Source organism: Lonchura striata, chromosome 1 (assembly GCF_046129695.1).
Source record: "Lonchura striata isolate bLonStr1 chromosome 1, bLonStr1.mat, whole genome shotgun sequence".
NCBI lineage: Eukaryota > Metazoa > Chordata > Aves > Passeriformes > Estrildidae > Lonchura > Lonchura striata.
Genome location: NC_134603.1, coordinates 82728982 through 82751442, shown reverse-complemented (window position 1 = coordinate 82751442; position 22461 = coordinate 82728982). Strand labels below are relative to the sequence as shown.

General features: G+C 36.7%; 1 protein-coding gene across 1 annotated transcript in view; it reads right to left on the bottom strand.

The window, feature by feature from the left end:
* Window positions 1-17478: 17478 nt before the first annotated feature.
* Window positions 17479-22461, bottom strand: part of RAMP3 (receptor activity modifying protein 3) — a 43516-nt gene continuing 38533 nt past the window's right edge. The window contains exon 4 of the mRNA XM_021526422.3: window positions 17479-18968. Coding sequence (XP_021382097.1) covers window positions 18713-18968 — 256 coding nt within the window. The 3' untranslated portion in view covers window positions 17479-18712. The remainder of the gene's footprint in view (window positions 18969-22461) is intronic.

Here is a 22461-nt window from a genome sequence, read left to right as displayed (position 1 = left end):
GTGCAACATTTCCACTCCCCACGTGATGGCTCAGAACTACACTTGGGCACTTCAGTTTCACATACAATGAACAGAACCCAAACCCAAACATCGTGCTTGGATCCATATACTCAGCAAGCCACTGAAAACCTTTCCAGAATGTAATGTTGTTCCTTGCAGACTCTATGACAAAATTAAAGTTGATCTATACAGCAGTTTTGCTATCCCCATGCAGCAGTCTGAGTACAGGATTGAAAGCTTATTTTACAGCTACTTCTTCCCAGCTATGAACTGGAAAAAATAAAACAGCTGTTCTGTACCATTTTCTAAAAGAGAATGGGTTACAAAGCAAAGATACTGTATACCCCCTGAGAACGGTGAGATATAGTCAAATTACCTTTGGATTCAGCTTTTCCATTACAAATCCTATAGGAAATTATAGTTTGCAGATGGAAACTCAATGAGATGCGATCTAGGTGATCCAGAGAGGGCTTTTTTTTTATGAAAAGTGCAACAAAAATTATAACAAAGGAATTACTGATTTTCTCTTCATTCCTGCTTCTCTTTCATACTCATTCAAATTCTTACTCTAATTCATAAAGCAATTATTACTTTCCAGTGATGTTTTAATTACTATTTTACAAAAGAAATGCAGTATTTTTTTTAACATTATATCCTTCAGACATACCAAATAATATATTTTATTTAATGAACCAAAATCCAGATGTGGGATGAATCTTTTTCAAAGATTGCTCTACTGCTGTCTTCACAGATTCAGAGGAATCATATTTTGTTTTTGGATAATTCATTGCATGCAACCAGTCACAGTAGTCAGCCAAGTCACATGCTAGAATCTCAATTAAGTTGTCAAGCACTTACATCAAAAATATGTTAGGATTATTGTAAGTGGAAGACCTCAGATCTCTGCAAAGATCTGTTTTATTCAAAGTCCTTTAAATGCTTTTGCTCATGTTTGGTACAACCAGAGATAAGACTGGCAGCAACAGCTTTACTTTTCTGCACTATTCTCTTCAACTTTATAATTTCCCAAACCATAAGCTCATCTTCAATAAGAAATTGTTGTAATATATCTCCAAAATTTTCAAACAAGGACTCTACTAAATCAACATTTCAAGAAATGTATATATTACTGCCCTGGCTTTGTTCATCATTTAGCTTTTCTTGATTATTTCAGCAATTTCTTGCAGACTAATTAAGCACAGGAGAGTTACTGGTTTATTTACTTTAGGGGGCATAGGGCAAGTGCATGTTTTTCCATGCAATTACTCATGGTTATAATTCAAACACCATACTAGATATGTAACTAAGATGCATTCATGAGCTTTCCAAGGGAAAAAAAATACATCAGGCAGATATAGATAAGGAATTAATCTCAGAAAATGTTAGACCTGACATGTCCTTATTTCAGAAAGTCTACTGCCTTGCTTTGATGGAAGAGGAGGTAAGCACATGCAATTCTGTAACATGGAATAATCCATCAGTACACAGCATACTGTATTCTCAGTCCCCTACCCAGGGTTTATCTGATGCAAGAAAAATTCATAGTTTGCCTCGAGCAAAATAGATTTTTCCAAAGTCTAAATAAATTTTGGATTATATGTCTTTAGTGATGTAGAAGCTGACAATGTCTGCATCCTTGTCAGGAATAGGCCTGCAACCTGAAACTCTCCTCCCAGGGAAGACAAAATTCAGTTCTGCTGCAAACTGCAAACTGTGAATATCAGGATTCTGCATGACACATTAGTATAAAATGCCAAAGGATGGATTTCTCAACAGGTAACTGAAATTCCGGAAAGAACTGAAACATGAACAAACCTATAAAAATCTTCAGCATGCAACAGAAGGGGGTATATTGTAAGCTAAAGATTAATATGAGAACAGGATGTATGCCCTGTAAGACTTATATTTTTAATTTTTGACACAAGACAGTAATATTTTTCCCTGTACAGTTTGTGACAAAAATGTGGATATTAGCAGTTCTATGTATAGCAATGGAAAATATCCATTGAATTGTCCATCCAAGTTATCATCACTGTTGTTATCAGTACACAACACTTATCATTAATAATCTGGCATTATTAACCTAAGTTGTCATACCTTTACTGATTCCCAGATTACTACATTGGTGAAGACATATCACAGGGCTCTTGCTCATATATGCCTATGGCAAAGAAGACAATGTTTTGTTAAAACCATGAAAATATTACTTTATTTCTTTTAATAATGTAGCACTGTTTGTTAACAGTCCAAGAAAATTTTTATGTTCCTTACATAACTGAATCCATGCAGCCAACTAGTTAAATACAACTGTCTTCATTCAGGGGACCACCTCAGTAGACAGGCCTACAAAATTACAGTGTGCTCTTTGAATCTGCAAAGCAGAAGCAAAAACAGTGTTTCAGTTATTAGAAACATAAAGTCAGTAAGAGTCAATTGTCTTAAGTTTATTTGCAAAACAAAATTAGTTTTCCAATTGAAAACTAATTCACCAGAGGAAGCTGAATTAGAACATAAAGAGCATGTCGGTATCCAAGATGGAATGAAAGCACTGGAAGTAGTAAAACAGGGTAAAAATCTGCAAAGTTAAAAAATTAATTAGAATATGCAATGAACAGCCAAGGGGAGATGGCCCTGGGGACAGGGCACTAGAGCTAAGTTCAGAGGGCTTGATTCTATCATTAGCCTTAAAGGACCCTGGTTTAAGGAAGTACTGAGTGTCCAGACTCGGAGAAGTTGGCCAGTTTAAAGTAATAGGAAATCACAGACCACATCAGTTGATTCTGGAAGTTCCCTCTTTGCTTATGAGAACAAAGTATACCCAAGATACAGTTCTGAATTTATTAAAGTATAATCCCTTCCCTAACTCTGCTCCCTACCTCTTTCCCAAAAGATATATTAATTTATTTCCAAAGCGATCCTGAGAGATGCAAGAATGTCAACAGCAGCACTGCAAGGCAAATTATTAACTGAGCTATCCAATCCAACCCTTTACACTCTAATGCTTTTCTTTTAACTGTTGCCAGGTTTGCATCTTTTACATTCACACATAATGACTCTGTGAAGAGCAATCTTTATTTACTATATAATTTTTATAAACCCCCAAACATAATTAATTAATTACCACTAATCTTTATTTCAGTTGCCCAATCAAATCAGTGGATTTACTGCAGAATAAAATTGGCATATTGTCATGATGAATCAAACTCTTTGCTTTTGATAATTCCAGGTTATTTGTGGCCAGTGAAATGGTCAGCTGCTTACAAAATCACTGTAGCAATCAGTTTTTGACCTTGGTTTTCCTATAATTTGCATCATGTTTTAGAAGAAAAATCACAAGGAAATTTAGGCAGGCATTAATCTAATGGCAACTAAGGATTGTGTAGATTAGGTTATGTAAGCAAGCCTGTGACCAGGCAACAAAGAAAAAGATCCTCAAAGTTCATGACCAAAAGGAAAAAAAAATAAGTTGCCTTACTGAAAATTTTTGAAAATGGTGAATAAAAAGCTTAAAAGGAAAATCAATACCTGATCCTCAGTCATACAGGGTTTGCATTCTTCTAAAGTCATAAGTATGTTGCCTTTGTAAACATTGTTTCACATAACAGAGTATCAGCATAAATATCTTGGACAATCTGGGAGTCTGTTAAAACCATTGCAGTCCAGGAACATAAATATGAAATCACCAAACTACTTGATTAATTAAAAAAAAAAAAAAAAAAAAAAAAAGGAAAAGGAATTTTAATTGAAAAAAAATATTAAGCCAGAAGAGACATAGAAACATTGAATCACAGGATGGTTTGGGTTGGAAGGAGCCATCAAAGATCATCTAGTCCCATTCCCCTGCTAGGTGAAGGGGTATCTCATACTAGATCCAGTTGCTCAAAGCCCCATCCAACTAGACATTGAAAACTTCCAATGATGGGGCATGCACAATTTCTCTGGGCAACCTGTTCCAGGATCCCACCACCCTCACCACAAAAAAATTTGCCGTACATGTAATTCCAAATCCTCTCAAAGACCAAAACACATTTTGTTTGCAGAGATCAAAGCATATTGCTTAATGCAGAAAGTACTTCAGATTACAGATCTAAGTGAGACTAGCCACTGGTCACCAAAGCCATCCCATCCCCATTCCAGGATTACTGGCACATCACATAGATTGCAAACATGTGAAATGTTTCTTGAAATTAGCTCATTTGTAACCTGCTAGTTCTGTAAGAATAAGCATTAAATGGCAAAGCAGACTTACACTAAAATACCTCAGCCAGCTACTTCACAGCCAGACAAGTCTTGTAGTGTCCAGATATTTTTTATTTTTTTCTTCTTAACTGTCAGTAGCTTTTCTTTTGGAAAGGCAGGAGAATGTTTGAGGATGTATTTGTTAAGAATTGGTTTCCCCTTCTCTAAGCCTTCTTTTCATCGCCACAGAAATCTGCCATGGCCAATTGTCGCTGTCGAGGCAGGACAGGAATGAAGAGACTCTGACTCAGAAGGCTGATGAGAGTAAAACTCCAGTTTATTCAAAATACACCACTCTTTTATACAGAGCTTCCTGAAGACCAACTCCATTGGTCCTGAAGTGAAAACCACTCACAAAGTGGGTGGTTCAAAGTGCTTGATGCACAGTGATAGAACTTAACTATAAACAATGTGAATAACAAGAGAGATTACAAATTATTTACATTCTTTTCCAACTCTTTCCCAGGCTTCTGCCCGGCTAGAAACTCTCAGTTTCTCTCTTTGACTGAATGGGAGACCCACAGCCAATGAGCTAAAAGAGCTCCTTTAGGGAAAATTTTTCTTCATTTTCAGATACTTTTCTCTAGACGAAATGACAATTTATTATTCTCTTCTCTGAGACCATACTCAGGAAAGCGAGTACTTCTTCTAAAATACCTTCTTAATCTCCAGTAGTCAATATATTTATTTGACTATGTAAAAGAACCAAAATATATTGTGTATTAAAGAGACCAAATGAAAGTTGAAAATTATACACGAATTACAAGAAGCATTCACACAACTATTTGCTTCAACTTCAAAGCCACTCTCTGCATTATATATTTTTTAATTTAGATTTTGAGACAGAACCTTACATAGACTCCAAAATTGCCAATGACTCCTGTATGCTTTGGAAACATTAATATTCTTGATTTCCATAGAATCAGTCAGTTTGGTTTTTGCTGCTGCTATCTCAACAAATTCCTGCACCAATAAGTTCCACAATTTAATAATATCTTGTGTGAAGAAGCCCACTAGATTAGAATTTTGTACCTACTAAATCTATTTAATATCTCCACAGCCTATGTTACACACCAGGGAAAATGAGGTTAATAAAAAAAGATAATCAGAAAACTGAAGACTCTTCACAGCATCTACTGCATTTCATTCAAAATCTATGATGTATTCTTTGGCACCATTCTGTCATCAGTGGTTTAAAAAAACTTGGCAGACACATGAATGGAGATTTTTTTTTTTCTACCAACAATATAAATATACTTCCTTCTAACTGAAAATAACTTCGAAAAATCAAAATCAAAAAATCAAAATCAAGCAAATTATGATTAATTACTGCCAAATCTACTGTGTGCTTTTGATCCATTCAGCTAAGCTTACTGATTTATGACATCCTCATCACTCATAAAGACTTATTCCTAAAGACTATGACTGTGTAATTCTCATCTTTTGATCACCAATTAACATTCTCCAGAAAAACAAAAAATCTTTTTTAGTGTTATTGTATCGTGCCGTGTCTGGTAACATTACTTATGTATTTGGTAAGTGGCAAATTACTTCTGCAGACTTTTATTTTAAAATAATTATCATAGGCATACAAATAATTAATTTATTATTTTAGGGGCTTTTGGTGCAAATTTTCATCCCCTTAGAGCTGTGTTTCATTAATGGATTATCTTGGCTCATCTCAAAATTTTCCAGTATTCATAACTGTGAGATTGTTGCACACACACATGTACACACACACATACAACACACCAGGACTCTACTACTCTAATTTTTGGCCATGGTTTTCAGCTAAATAATCGTAGTTCATGCTTTGCAGTAGCCATACCAGTTTACATGCATGATGTGAAAGCAGGTGGCCACTTTTCTTTCCCTTATACAAGAAATAATTTTGGAAGAGTATATAACCAGGGATATAACCAGTTATCTTCACAGAGCATGCAAGAGAAATTGTTTGGCTTTAATAATATATGTACAGATGCAGGACTCCCACTGCCCAGACCTATAAAGCCAACAGAAAGGGGTAGGCTCCTCTATTCTAATCATTTGCAATGTGTTTATAACCTGGGTGCCACCCCTCATGTCCTTGATACTGACTGCATTGGCAGAGATACAAAACATGGTACCTTATGGATCAAACCACTCCCCTGAGCTCAATAGTTATATTACACACCTTAAAGCAAAGTAGTTTTCAGGCACCACAGTGAATAAAGGGTCAAACATATCCACCAGGCCAATCTTCCATCTTGGTCCACATGGACAAACTGGTGCTTGGAAAATCTGGTGTGTGCCTGGTTTGTACTCAAACATCATTGCAAAGAATCCACACCAAGGAAAGGCACTTACATTAAGTATTAGTAGAGTCACTTATGTATGATATGGTCAGAGTGAACTTGCCTGGGATTCTTCTTTGGAGCCTCTCCAAAATACAAGCCAATTGAAATAAAAATTTCAATTTTCTTCTGAATTACCTTATAAGCCAGTTGCAGTAAAAGTGACCCTATGCCATCATGTAGGCTTCTTATGAACTGCATTGTCCTTGTGAAATGCTTGACTTCTTGTCAATCTAATCCCAGTCTCAAAGAAGGACTATAAATAGAGAGCAGTTACTGCATACTTCCGATCCATTGAAGCATCCATGAACCCTGCAGTTTAAGAGAGAAACACACAACACAAAGCTATAAATATTTCTATATTCTTTTTTTTTCAGGCACTCTTTTCAACCTGAGTGGAAATAAAACTGAGGAAGCTAATCATATGACCCTGGGAGAACTGAAATGATTGCTCTGATATGAACAGTTTTTGGTAGGATCCTATGGAACAGTATGTATTGGTGACATTAGCAGCAGTCATTAACTTTTGGTCTTGATCATCGGTCACAGGAAATCTGTGGCTTGCAGCATGCCTCATATTTACTGCTGATGGTCTAATATATGGTTTACCATGACAAACAAGTCTTCCATTTTGGAAGGCCTGTGGCTGTCTCAGACACACCAAGTTTAATGGGAGAAATTAACAAGAACTTGTACTCAGTTTTCAAAAAAATGAGAAATGTTTGACACAGATTTCTGTGATTTCAGGTGTATTTTCTGTAACATTCTGTAAAACTATAAGACAAGATATTGTAAGGGACAATATAGTTTCAGTTAATTTTTTTAGCCCTTTTCTTACTATTAGTTTTAAATCTCATGTATTTTTTTCCTTCAAAACCAAAACTTTTTAACAGTCTACATAATGACTACCAGCACACAGACTAAGAATTTCCACAGCAATTGATGAGTAATGCAAGAAAGTATCTGGTTGAAAGTTCTGCAGCTGAAAATATTTCCTTGCCTTTTAATTCCCTTCAGTCACCAGAAAAGGCAAAATTTCCTCACAATATTTGGGGCTGAATTTGTGATGGCACTCAAAAGACCAAGTTGAGGTTACTAATTTTGAATCAAAAATTCAGCATCAGTCAAAGTCAAATCTTATTTTGGCATTGCTCTTTCTCTTCCATCAGTTTCAGAGCTGGATCCAAATTTTGCTCTATACATGTCATAGTTCTGATATGATCCAGCCAAAGGCAGGTCTGCAGACCAACTCAACTGGCTTCACTGGTGCATGAGTAGATTCTGAAGTCATTTAAGAACAAGTCAGGAAAGAAACATGGAAATGTACAAGCTCACAAGCAACTGAATTCATCAAAGACACTAAAAGTTTGAGCAAAAATAAACAACTTCTGAGATCAGGGATTATATTCCACCCTAGGAGTACTGACTGGTGGATTGCATTGTAATAGATTGCACTTTCATGCAAGCTTGCCTTCTGGCTTCTGTTCAATTAAAATACTCCCAGGTTAACCAGGCAATTTAGCTGTACCGCTCTTATTACCATTATAAACATTAAGTGACATTTGCCCTGGAGATTGCTCTTATGCTGCATGCTGCTAATACATTCTTTCACTCAGATTTGTAGGGGTTTATTTCATGGAATGGAAGGGGACAGAAGCATCTCACTGTTGTTGGCAATCACAGGCTTTTGGGGCATGGAAGTGTGAATAATAAGTTAATCGGTGTTTCCCTGGTGTCCAGATGTCAGGGAGCAAGGGCAAGACAGTGCACCCTCATCCTGTGGCACAAAATGGGATGTGATGGCAGGGACCCACCAGGCTGCAGGGACATGCCTGGGATGTGATCTGGCTGGCAAGCTATGGTGTCAGGAAAGGTCTTCTAAAGAAAACTTTGCTCTTCATTATGCAGAATTTCTGAGAGAGACAGGACATTATTTATATTTAGAGTAAAAATTGAGCTACCCCTCAGACTACACCCCTGATAAGCAGCCTTGGTGGGGCCTGGAAGCCTTTGACACTGTAAGAATTTAGTTATGGCGCAGTTAGAAATTATGTTAAGGTAACTACAAAGTAATGAGCTACCTGAGTGTGAATTAGGGTAGAGCTGCAGTGTGAAATTCTGACCACCTTAAGGCAAATGTAAACAATGTTAACTTGCCAATGAGAGTGCCTTTGTAAACTGTAAACTATATGGAAGTGTATATAAACTGCCATCTTCTCACTAATAAATGGAGAACGTAGCTTTAACCTATGTTTGTCCTGTCCGGCACTCCCTCATATTGTAAGAAGTCCCTACTTTTCTTCATGTCATACTTGGTTTTCATCAATGATGTATATTCTCTAGCCTGGCTATCAACGAAAGGTGATACTTCCCAGAAGTCATACTTTTAAAAATGGCTTGGAAAACCTAGTGCATAAGTTACAAGTGATAACCATCTACCCTAAGAAGCAGATTCATCCTCCATAAATAAAGTGCACTGCAAAAGTGCAAAACAGAGCCAACTTTTGTTGGTTGCTCATCACACTGTATTATCTGACCATTTTCATATTCCACCAGTCAGGCATCAATACCCTTGCCTATATCCTTGAACACTGAAATGATGCTTCAAAAGAGACACCATGAACTGTATTTTTTTTTTAATTTGAAGACTTTTACTTTGGATAGTAGTTTACATAAGGGTAAATTTTGCATTCTATTTATAACAAACATGAGGAAGAACAACAGCCACATTTTTCCCTTCAATGATGCATTGCCCTGAGCAAGAATAGCATATATTCAAAACAGAGAATGATGCTCTATTTTTGTCTGTGAGCTGGGTGGTCCAATCTGTTACTGCCCTGGCCTTTGTTCTATGAACACTCTGATTTTAATAATAGCTTTGGGAACAACAGAATATGAGTATGACAAATTCATCCTACATGTCCTAACTTGTGTTATAAAACCTCTGTACAGTGTACTTTAATATACCAGGGAAATTTAGAAACCAAGTGAAAACATCAGTCTGTAACTTCTGCATAAATTAATTTTACAAATGCAATAAAAAATTAAATGAATACTTACATTGATTATATGATTTTTGACACCATATTTGTTACAGGAAATACAAAATATCTGTCAAGTTTCACATCATCTGGAAACATTGTCACTTTTCACCCAAGACAGTACATCTGTTACCTTCTACTTCTCCTTATATACATCTTTCTAATCGACCTAGAAGTCAAGATAAAGGGGAATAGGTAATATTTTCCATTTGTTAACATTTATAAATACCAGCAAGATATTAAAGGACTGTTAAATGCTGCTTGATGTATTTCTGAAGGGCAAAAATTATTAAGACTCTGGAGACTGCACTAAGAATGAAAGAGAATTAAGACATGTAGTGGTGGAGATGTTTGGCTGACATTTGTTTAAAGCCATTAAGCTAAAATTAAATTTAACCTCATTAAAGGAGACTGTTAAGACAGGCACATGCTGTAATCCAAAAGGAAAGTTCTTATTCTTTGAGTTCTCTTCTCTTCAAAGGAATTTGAGCTTAACAGAAAGGATGCACTGTTCAACTTCTTACCCCACTTCTGCCTGAAATTTCTCATCACAGCAATTGAAGTGATACTAATTGCACAAAAAAGGACACCTTGTGTCTCCTAACAGAGAGATGACCCTTTTTGTTACTCCTCTGAGAACAAGGGAATCCAAATCTGACTTCTTATCATAAAGTACATTGGCAGAAAATTAGCATGATCATAATGCTCTATAAATACTATACAATTAGAGAATGTAAAATAGAGTTTGGACCCATACAATTAACTCACCTCTAAGCAAGTGAAATCAAAACTTTCATATTTGTGAGCCTAAAGTGATAAAAAAAGAAAAACTGATTAGCAATGTGGTTTTTTCAAAGTAGAATTGAACACATTATAGTCTCTGGAATGCATTACTTAAATTGCACTGTTTTATAAATTTTACTTACTAGCTTTGTTTCTTCTCTTGAATTTAATGTTCTGGAACCCAAGACTACTAAGCATAGCAAACCACAGCAGGGCAAAAACATTTGATAGACTCAAACTAAACACTGTTTACATTTGAGAAACTTCAGTGGCTGATGCAGATCTAGGTCTTTGCTTTTCCAGGCATTCATCTAACTATATTCCTGCTCATTACCAGGGTTTGGGTTTCATTTTTTAATGAAAGCCTCAACTAGCATCATAAACTATTGTATTGGACCCTTTGTGAAAGCAAATACTATAATGATGATTTTTCCTCAGCAAAATCCTCCTGTTTTATTAGTACACTTTTGCAGTATTAGAAATACTTGCGACATATTGCTGCCCTTGATTTGTATTTTTAACTGTTACCCTAGAGTATACATTGACAATATTGCATATTACAACAAAACAGCATTTCTTTCAGTCTTATAATCTACCAAAGTATGCAACCAGAGTCAGAAGCATTTTCCTTCACTTTTAAATAAAAATAATTTCATAATTATTCCAGATTATATACAGCAGATGGAGAGGATCCAGTGATCAATTACTACATCTTAAGTCTTGAAATTATGCTTAATGGTTTCTTTTCTTGAAAAGAGCATAAGAAAATCAAAGTGAACATTGTAGATTTATGAGAGTATTTTGTCTTAAGTATTAAGGCTTTAGTTATTAGAAAGGACTGCTAGTTCTGCTATTCTGCTCAAGAAAGTACTCCCAAAACATGTTATTTTTGCTAGAAAAAACAAATTGTTGAATGACAGAAAAAACAGGTAGTCTGAAGATATTCTGCCAATATGATTGTCAAATACTGGTGTTTCTCCAAATGTTTTAAAAAGTAGTTTTCATGCCCAGATTAATTCCTAAAAAGGGTAAAGTTTACTGGCAGAGCTCTTCACTTTAAAATAAACTGGGATAGTATTAGGCAGTCCAAGAGAACTGGGATTCACTCCCTGCTGACAGGAAAATTCATTGCAACCACCTCATAAATGTTATCCCTCTAAGCAAATACCTCTCCTTAGTGACTGAAACTTGTGGGAATGCACTTATTCAAAATCCCAGCATGGGGATCTCAGTGCGCAGGTCTCTAAGATGCTGATCCTATGAAGTCTCTATAAATTGTAACCTCAATTACTAATAGTTGTCCTTAAAAATTATTCTCTTTGTCAAAAGACAGCAAACTCAAGTCTTTCCAGTGAAGCTTTTCAGTCTGCAGAGTGTTTCTAGATAGCCACAAGGAGCACTCTGCTACTACATAATCCCCACTAGGATTAAGATGGTTTCCTTTATAATCTGACTTGGCTATTCCTTCAAGTCTGCTGGCTCAGATGTGACCCTGACAGCACCGCGTACAGTATTTTCATAAAAAATAAAACAGTAAGCAAGGCAACAGTTGTCTGTATTAATACCTTAATGTCTTTGAAAATTTATCCATGCTGACCTTAAAGAAAGTGATGTACTTTTATACAAAGTCAAAATTGCAAAATAAACCAGAGCAATTAAAAAAATAAATATTTTATATAAATAAATTAGCAAAATTCTTTAACGTCATAAAATAATTTTGCATTTTTATTTTTTCCTTACTCTTCTCTCTTCATTCAGGTTAAAATTCATGCAAAGGGTAGACACCAACTTAAAAATCAAGGTTTGCATATATTATTTTATCTATAAATGAATACTTAGTTTAATTAGCTAAACATTACAGCTCACTCAATTCCAAGCCTCATTATAGTCATTTGAAATAAGAATGACTAAATGTGCAATTGCTTTCAAATTTAGTTCATATTCAAGTTCCTAACAAAACAACCCGTTGTTCAATTCTCATAAAATATGCATCTTTGCTTTTACAACAATTGACCAATATTGTCTATCAAAATCTGAATATTTTGGTGTTACAGGAGTCTGATCAGACACAGGTCTGCTCCAAGACTGATATCAGTTGGTCTCCCCAAGTGTCTTTGTTCTAATGAAGCTTGGTTCTGTGCTCGTATTCCCTCCAAGGGCTTCTCACACACATAAACCAGTGGGATCTCCTCATTACAGTTACAGGAACCACAAAACATTTTCTGGTTTATATAGAATTTCTTTATGCATCAACTGTTGAGCAGATACAAAGCTCACAGTCAGGGAGTCTCCATAATGTGTACAACAACTGTTAGCTGGAAAATAGCACATTTCCCTTACAGTTATGTTATAGTTCTGTTGATGAGTAGGGAGAAATACGGTACATATTTACATACATAATTAGGATTTTCCCCAGTTGTTTCTGAATTACAAGCTAAGGTTGTTTTTATGAGGTGAGCAATTAAATGTACCATAATTTCCTAGGATTTAAAGTGATTTTTGTCAGTGGAATTATGTGTGTTCCCACTCACTCATTCTAAATCTCTGCAGCTCCCTGGTGTGCTCTCCAAGAATAGTTCAGTTTCCAAGTCACTCAACATATTTCACTTTTAAGCAGCTATGTTTTTAAGAAGCTAAAAAGCTTCCACTGTTGTCATTCTGAATCTTTAATTGTATTGAAACTGTTAGGCAAAAATTACATTATTCTGCTGTTCTAAGCAACAGGAGAATGAAGATCCAGAAGACACATGTTAATGTTAATCATAGATATAGATGAGAAATACAATGGCATTTTTCAGAAACTTAGTTCTCTGCTTTAAAAGGCACAGACTCCTTATTTTCCCCCTCCTAGCCCATTCATTTTAAAAAACAATAACTCCAAATAAAAAATGTAACAAGAAAAACAATTAGCCAAGTGGACAGAATCAGGAAAATTCTCCCTGCCTGTTATTTCCCATTGGTTTTCTAATTGCAGACTGTTGTAAGTAGATTCTACAACTCAATATTTAAGCAACTTGTGATCTTCTTGTGCTTTTCTTAACTTGAGATTTTCTTATGCTCATAGAATCTTTCCAAGATTATTCCCTACTCAGACGGGGCACTGAAGGACAGAGGGCTAAGGTACCTGGGAGCATGACTAACATCCTCTATAATTTAGATGTCTACCACATTGCTGGGTTCTTTGAGAGCATTTCTGACCATTCATTTCACAAAAACCAAGAGTCTCCCTTAGAACATGATGAAAACAAAGTATGAGACCCTGTTCTCATGCAGATATCTAAACCCTAGATACAAAAACTAGTAAAGAAAAAAATATCCCACCTTGAAGGATTTAGACAAAACTCAGTTATATCTGAATGTCAAACCTTAAGGAGTAATCCCAACTATGCTGCTGCTATCCCTGCGAGTTCCAAAAAAATCCCAGTAGCCTGGTAGTCTTGCCTGCATATTCACACTCCCAGGAAACTCTACAAAGGCACATCTTCTACAAACTCATTTGAAGTTGTCTCCACTCCAGCAGCCCAGGCAATCACATTAACAATGGTTTCTGCATAAAGCAAAGAAGGCCCATCCCTCAAAACCAAGTATGGCACCGCACTGATGTGTCTCTAGACACTTCTGAGCAGAGTTGGCTCTCACAGCCATCTCTAAGCAGGGCGGCACCTGTATACTGCCTGTGACCACCTGGCTCTGCCTCCATTCCCCGAGTGTTTTGCAGAGTTGGTGTTGACAGATTATGCCTATTATGCATCATTACTATTTTTATCCTTTTAAAATATTCCGCTGAGAGTTTAGACAGATAAGTTAGTAGCCTTAATGCTCCTCAGATTTCCTACTGTACAGAAAAATTGCTTTTCTTATCAAATCCACTATTTGAGGGTCTCAGTTTCGTATTTTAAAATTTTGTTAAAGCAGCAGGAACACAGAGTCTTTAACTAAAATTCATGTCCACTTCTGAGTATATTAATATGAAGAAATAAATACTACTGCATGCTCGTAGGAATTTATATCAAAGCACATAGCAAGCTCCAATTTTTTCTGTATTCAGAAGCAGTAACAGTCTTTATCTTTCCAAACCACCCACAAGTTAAAAAAATACAACATTTTATTTTTCTCCTATGGAACTCAGACTTGGCAAATACAGCTAGGGACCTTTCACTTTCTGAAATACTCTCATGCTTTTGACAATTAAGGCTTAAGCAAAACAATACCCAGCACTGCAGCATTACATCTTGCTGCCTTGCAAAATTCATACTTTGCTTCAGTTTCCAAAAGAGCCAATGTATTGGAGCAGGTGGACACCTGCTGCCAGGATCCACATATGACATTTAGGCAGGAAGAGACACTACCTAAGAGTCAAAAAAAAGGGGCAAACTTGTTGAGCATTGCTGTAAATTCATCTGGATGCCCAGTCTGTGTAGAAGGGAATTTACACCATATACATTCATTTAATTGTGGACATGCTAGAAATGAAAGGGACTGTTGACTCCCTCTGCATGAACGCTGGACAGATGCAGACAGCATGCAGGATTTCCTCACCATTCCTTACCAATGCTCCAAGGGACATTTGCTACTAACCTGCTAATGGTGAGGTCATACTCCTGGAAGAAAGTACCGCCATTTTTTTTGTTCTTGACCATTTTTATCCTTGCCCTGAAGAAATACTGTTCTTCATTTGTCCTCCTGCTGTTTTTCTTGAAAGAGATGACAGCCCTCTCTGCCTTTGTCTGGGTCCTGCTAGTCATCATCTTCTTCTGTTAACTCTTTGCTTGTTGGAACCCCGGCCTGGTTCAGGGGTTCCATGTGGTGGTAAAGTCTCTCCTCCAACCCATACTTCCAAAGAAAACTCAGCAGCCTCTTGTTTGGTCTCAAGGCAGTTTATTGTTAGTTATCTGAAAGATTGTCTTCTCGGGCTGCTGCAGTTTGGTCAGCAGCTCAGGCAGAGGCCACACACCCCTGACATCCTCTCTGTATGGTGTCTTCTTCTTCTCTCCCCCCGCCCAGGGCTGATGCTGTCTTTTATATGATACATTACGTGTTACATGTTTACAGTTTTCCCCCAATACCTACTACCTATATTAAATGGTGCTTTTCTATTCTAAACCAATCCATAAGTGCCAACATCATCAAGAACATGGAGGCAAGGAAGAAGAAAGAGGAGAAACAGGACCGGCCTACATTCCTCCATCTTAAAACTTCTGACCCCCATGTACAAAGTAAAACCCCCCCGTACAGGTGTTAAAATCCCGTTGTACAATACTAAAAAATTCTTCCCTTTACTTTGTAACTACTTCTACTATAATATCTAAACTTATTTGACTTCTTGTTCTACCTGCAAATTTGGTAAATCATTCCATGGCTCAAACTCAAAATCACAGCTGTTTCCAGCTGCCTGCCAGGGTTTCAAATGCTTCTGACCAGGGTCTGGAACCTCCAAAAATGTCTGAGGGACATTTTGAGTTCCAACATTTGCTGAAGCTCTTATATGCTATGGAAATACGCACTTCCACAGTTGCTACTGAATGCAAAAAATCCCACAACTCACAGCAATTAGCAATGTCAGCTAGCTGTCACTTCTCTTTTGGCCTAAATATTGATAGGGATCAACAACAGTTCCAGTTCTAGGAAGGATTTTGAACAAGTTATTTTCTTTCTTTTTGTATAGCATTATTCCTGAGACTCTGTTATGATACCAAATTAATTTACAATTAATTAGTGAGCCAGATTCTTGGTACCTGATGTGATTTTCTTGCAAATAGAAAGAGGCTTTGGGGGGAGATATAGCAAGGTCCATGCAGTTGAAAATAACCACTAACTGTCATCAACATATAGTACATCCTATGTCAAAAGATTCAACAATTATCATTCTGGGTCCCTATTAAGGTACAAAATTGCTAAGAACTAATTAATGCAACCGCATTTTTCCTAAAAACACTATAAATATTTCACAGATTTAAAACATTGAGACTACATAAAATAATCAGTGTTGTTTCCCATGCACTGTTTCAACTTCTCAGCCCTTCTTCAGCTGTATAAAAAGTAATAGAAGATCACACCTGGATCCTGGATGAGGAAGACACACAACAATGATTAAATTTTCACCTCCAAAGCACAGACTAGTGTCAGCATCATCTACCCCTACTCTACAGCACATGAATTAAAATTTACAATTTCTGTTCCTTTGAATCTTATATTTTAAAATACTCTTTGAACTAGAGATTTTAAACATGGCATTTTTTTTAAAGACCACAGTACACATCTGGTGGTATGACTTCATCAAGCTTTCTTCCTCACTTAGTACCCAGGCCAATCCATTTTATAAATTATGCTTACAAATCAAGCTGACTGATAGCTCTGAGGCAACCTGTTCATTAGGTGAACATGATTTCAAATGAGTCAGAAACTGTCCAAAATTTGCCCCAAACATGACAATTAGGTTGAAATTAATGTGGTTTTTCAAAAGTCAAAATTTTTGCTATGTGGTTTCCAAACCAAAGATTTGAAACTTGCCTTGAAGCTTGCTGAAGTTTAAATAAATGAGAATTAAAATGAAACTCCATCCAGAATATAAGATTGTTTGGTTTTGGCCACACAAAATGCTTAACCAAACAATATTTTAGATAAAATGAATGGGTTGGGTGTCTTAACTGTTTTGGTGGTCCAATACATTTTAATACAGAAAATAAAGTTCAATAGAAAATTAAACAGAATTACGTAATACATTATTTCATTCTTCTTTTTTACAAAGAGCAATTTCTGCTAGCATCTAGAGAATAAGGAAGAGTCTTTGGAAAAACACATAGGAAACACTTTCAGAATTGAATTCTTCTATCATCAGAGTAATGAATAAACAAGTTGGTGCCTTCAACCCTTGTGAATGGATGTGAAAACAACCCGTACAGCTCATAAGGGTTATTTATTTATCTATACACAATGTATGTAGATAAATAATCTAGTAAATTGAGAACTTCTAATTTGATTCAAGCTTGGAAATGCTTTTCATATTCATAGACCTAACTCTCAAACATGTAGCCAGAACCTTAAAGGAGAAAATCTCACCATAAAAATATATGAAACACAACTACTCGGCCATCCAGCTGTATTTTATTTGTGTGTATAAGGTGTGGAAAAATTAAAAGTCACTTGTAAAAGACATTGCACAGTTGTCATAGAAAAGCATGGACTGAAAGGCATGCTGTGAAAAGAAGGTTTGCAACACAGAGAAATTCTTTTGTTTTGAGTATATGATCTTTATTTCAACTATTACATTACAGAATAAGATTTCTGAGTTGAATTTTTCTTTTTCCTCCTACTTCTATTCCAAGTTTTGATATTCATACTTTAGTTCCCACACTCTTCATAGGACAAAGAATTATTCATGTACAATACTCTGAAAGGCACCTCAACATGACACCTGTATATTTATTTGGAGTATATCACTTGCAAAAACTGGAGTGAGAGTGGGGAGTATACAGTGAACACAAGTCATCAAGAATAATAATTATAAAAGAGGAAAAATAGAAAGTCTGGCATATGAAAGTTTCTTCATTACTCTTTAGTATATTTATAATCAAACAATTTCCTCTCACATTTTCCAGCTCTGCAAAGTAAGATTTGTATATCCTCCCAAAGTTTGTTTGTAAAACATAAAATTCCAAGCAGCCATGCCTAAAGGGTTTTATAAACTATTTTATAATGTGGCAGGATAATTTCCCTGTGCAGATAGTCACCAGACACAGAAGTTGTTTCTTTGCCAGAACAATACTTCCCAGTTTTGATAATGACAATTTTGACTAGCTTCTGAGAAAAGCTGCCACCTAGTTATATCACTAATCAGTTCCTGTGCCAGGGATCTCTCCAAGTCACAGGGTTCACAGATAAAAACCTTGACTGTCCTGCAAAAAACCTCAAGAGATATCACTTCCCCACAGGTCAGTATTACACATATACAGCTTTGCAAAACTTTACCAGCCATCTTTCCCCACAGGAAAGTAACTTTACTCCTTTTGCAGACCAGGGGTCCATTTGCCTGGGAACTCTCCTGTTTCTGCGAGCTGCCTGTGAATTCTATGCTGATGAGGCTTCTTCATGGAAGTAGAACTTTCCACCAGCAATACTCATGGTCAAGACAGAAGCAGTGCCACAACAGCAGCAGCAGCAGCAGCAGGTAGTCCTTCATACATAGGAGGTTCTCAATATCTCACTGGTTCCATTTCAGCAGATCTGAAATCTTTATGCCACGTTCCTCTCTTTGTCCTCCTTTCTTAGTATTTATGGAAGAAAGAAATGAAGAAAAAGAAAGGCCAGAGGAAGAACTTACACCAAGATATCACTTCTCTTGCTGCACCATACTACCAGTGTTATCATGGCACATGTCAACATGACTGGGATCAAAATCAGTGCTATGACAATTTCATCCGGTGGATCTTCCCAGTGAACCTTTTCTGAAGTACAGTTTGAAAAGAATTGTTTATGAATTCCAGTGATAAAGCCTTCTGCAAGGGGGTTTGGCCAAAAGCAACTTGCATTGTTGGCTTCACGTTCTGTGCACTGGGTAAAGTTGTCATAATACCTGGGAGTAGAAGAAAAATAAGAGAAGTTGAAATAGAATGTGTATGCATATTACACTTGGAGAAAGCTATAGAGGACGCCATATGAAATCTCTAAGAGTGTGTGTATCATGCAGATACTCTGCTGAAGGACCTCCAATGGAAGCTGTGGCACAGCAGGGCAGGAGAACTGACTCATATGTACTAATGCAACTGAGAGATTTCATGTGAAGTTCTGAGATCCCAGACGGACAACAGTCAAACCCCAACTATAGCCAGGGCCTCCTAATGCCACTTAAGTACAAACAGAACTCCCTCACTACAGACATCTACAGATTCTTTAAAAAACATGCACACAAATGTGCAAAGAACAGGACATTTTGAACAAAGTATGGATATTTCATGCCTCAATTGCCACTAGACATGATGTTGTTGTAAAAATTATGATGTGGCACTAGGACTGAACCACAACATGCAGTACTGTGTAAACATTCTGGTTCCGTTGCACTCTCATGTAAGAAAATAATGGGAAAATAAAGATATAGAAAGCTAGCTTTTGACAAAATTCGTCTTCTTTCCAACTCCAGCAAATGCCCACCAGGGAATAAATAAAGACATAAATTCTAATTACATGTTTGCTTATGATAGGCTGGGAATTCCTTGTAATACCTAACATGTGATTTCAATGCTGCATGAGCTAAAATTTACTTGTCCAGGAATAATTTATATTTATGAGAATTGGCTACCCCTCAGGGAAAAAAAAAGCCAAAAATAAGCCTAAATTAGTTTTGTATTGTAAGGCAAAGAAATTCAGGAAGTGAAGAGATATGGGGGAGGAGATCGGAAATTAGGAAGACGAAGAGTGTCTGGTCAATGCATGAATAGGGCAAGAAATAAGGAAGCTGAATTATTGTCTGTTGCATTTATTTTAGTCCTGCATGACTCAATAATCCACTTCAAAGGGGAATTAAAAAGAGAGAGAGCAAAAATCCACATGACATCTCCAGGGACAGCATCCTTTTACAGCATCTGAAGACCCTACTCTCCCTTACAGTCCATATAAATATGGACTCCTGATGATTGACTCGTTCTAACATTAAGTCCTACAGCTGACTAATGTTGACTCAATGCTTTTCTGTAAACTAAAGGAGAAGAGACATTCAGCGTTTGGGCCAAGGCTGAAGTCTACTGTCTACTGTGTATCTGTCAGGGGAAATCTCCGCCCACCCATGCTAAAACCACAAAGGTTGATAATACAGCCTGTTGAGCACCTAAATTCTCAGGGCTGTGTTCACAGAAGAAGAAAAAGCATCACAGAAAGGGCCTTCTGCACATCCCTTGTAGTTCTCGGTCTCAAGGAGTTTGAGCCAATACTGCTTCATTTCATAAGCAAACACACTACACAATCTAATGCCAAACTCCAGCATGAAGATGCATATGTGCACAATGTATGCGTATTTTAAGCAAAGTGACTAGAAAAGAAGCTTTTGTAACATCAGCAACCACAGGAAATAAGCTAAAAATAAAATACAAATATCATCTGTTTGCTATTTTAATAGTGTTATTCCTCTGTGTGACCTAATGCCATCCATTCTTTATGCCCTTGGACTAAATTAGGAGCTGGAGATGTCTAGTTGAATATGGGAGATACAGTCCCAGAGGACCTGAAGAGCAACAGGTCTGAAGATAAGGCTGCAAGATTCAGCAGGCTACCATGCAGAGATGGAGGAGCATCCAGCTGCCCAGACAGGTCAGTGCTCCACCTGGCATAGACACCAGAGAAGACTGCAGAATGCTTGACTCTGCTCCAGACTGCTCTGGGCCATGCTCTCATGAGCACCTCTGTGCCATCAATGGCTGCTGTTACAGCCACCCCAATAAGAAAATCAACAATAAATCCAGGCGACTTCAGCATAAAAGTACCCTAAGCTCAAAGATTTGTTGATGTAATTTTTTTCCTCTGTATTTAAAATCCTATAGAAAAAAAATCACTGTTCTACAAAGAATCCTGTAGAATTTTTATTAAATTCTAGATGGTGCAAACAAAAATATTTTCCACTCATTTTTGACTGTAAATACAACACAGCTAGAAAAAGTTAAGTGTTGCCAAAAGGCCAGATAAAAATAATTTGGGAATAAATTGTATTTGAAATACTGAATCTAAAGGGCCAAAGTAGAATTAAAATGTTATTGTAATAGTTGGAATTCCTTACAATTTTTCCTTAAAACCTTCTCTCATGAAAAAAAGGGGAAAAGAACTTATCTGTGCTATAACTCTTAGTTCAAACAACTGTGAGAACCTAGATCAAGGAAAATTTCAGCTGCTGGAGAACTGCATGTCTGCCAGTGAAGCTGAAATCACTTAAATATTTATGTAGTTTTGTAATTTAGAGTTGACAGAAAGTTCATACAAAGAAAAAGATCCTCTCTGCATGGCACTGTGGAACAGCTGCCTCAGAAGGGAGCACTGCATCCTCATTACTACAGCATGGATGTTTTTGTAGTTGATCAATTGGTTTGCAAGTTGGGCTTTTTTAACAGGGAGATGGGGGCTAACAGATATTTAATTCCAGTTCAATCCTCCTATGCCTAATCCTTTCATGTCTTACGTAGTTCTCTTTATTCAAATGGTAAAGGCTGGAAAAGGAAACCTTTCCATTCTGTATAATAAAAGGCCTGTGACAAAGATGTCCCAACCTCTGACTGGAGATACTTCAAGAAAAAGTGCATTAAAGTTCCACAACTTGTGAAAGGAAGGAACAAGAAATTATACTTTCCACTTATTCTCCGAACAAGTAACTGGAGAGCACATTGGAGCTCAAGTTCCTTCATATTTCAGAATTATAAGAGGGTGTAGGAACATTCTTATTCTTTGTGCTGAGACACATTTTCCTCTCTTTCAGGCTAGCTACAAGGGACCTAGGTAGTACTAAGGAAAGGGATATTCAGAGGGATCTAGGTCAAAAGCTTTGTGACAAATGGGCCAAAAAATTAAATTAGTTTCGACTCAGCTAAGTAGTCCAAAAAAAAAAAAACCAAAATCTAAGCATAGTCTGAGCAGCAAAATTCATATAGAGATGTGCTTTGTTCTGATACACTCAGGACAACTGCAGTTTCTATCAAGGAACCAGCGCCTTGGACATACAGCACATTATTGAAAATACTTTCAGAGAACACGAAAAATAATTCCTTCAGAGGAACCTCTGGACTATAACACATTTGTCATTAAAGATAATTTTCAATATTCTAGAACAATACCTCATTTTTAGAGCACATACACTTTTTCTCCTGTACCTTATGTTTCCACTAAATCAGATAATAACAACCACATCACTCTTTGTTTTTTTTTGTTGAAACTGTGTAGTATTTTATTTTGTATTTTACCCATGAGAAGATTTATTTTAACATGTTACCTACAAATAAGAACCTAGAAGTAGGCAGTTATTATGAGGAATGGTAGTGAACACATTTGCCTTAATGGGGCAGTGCTTCATGGAGTGTCCACTTGTCACAGGG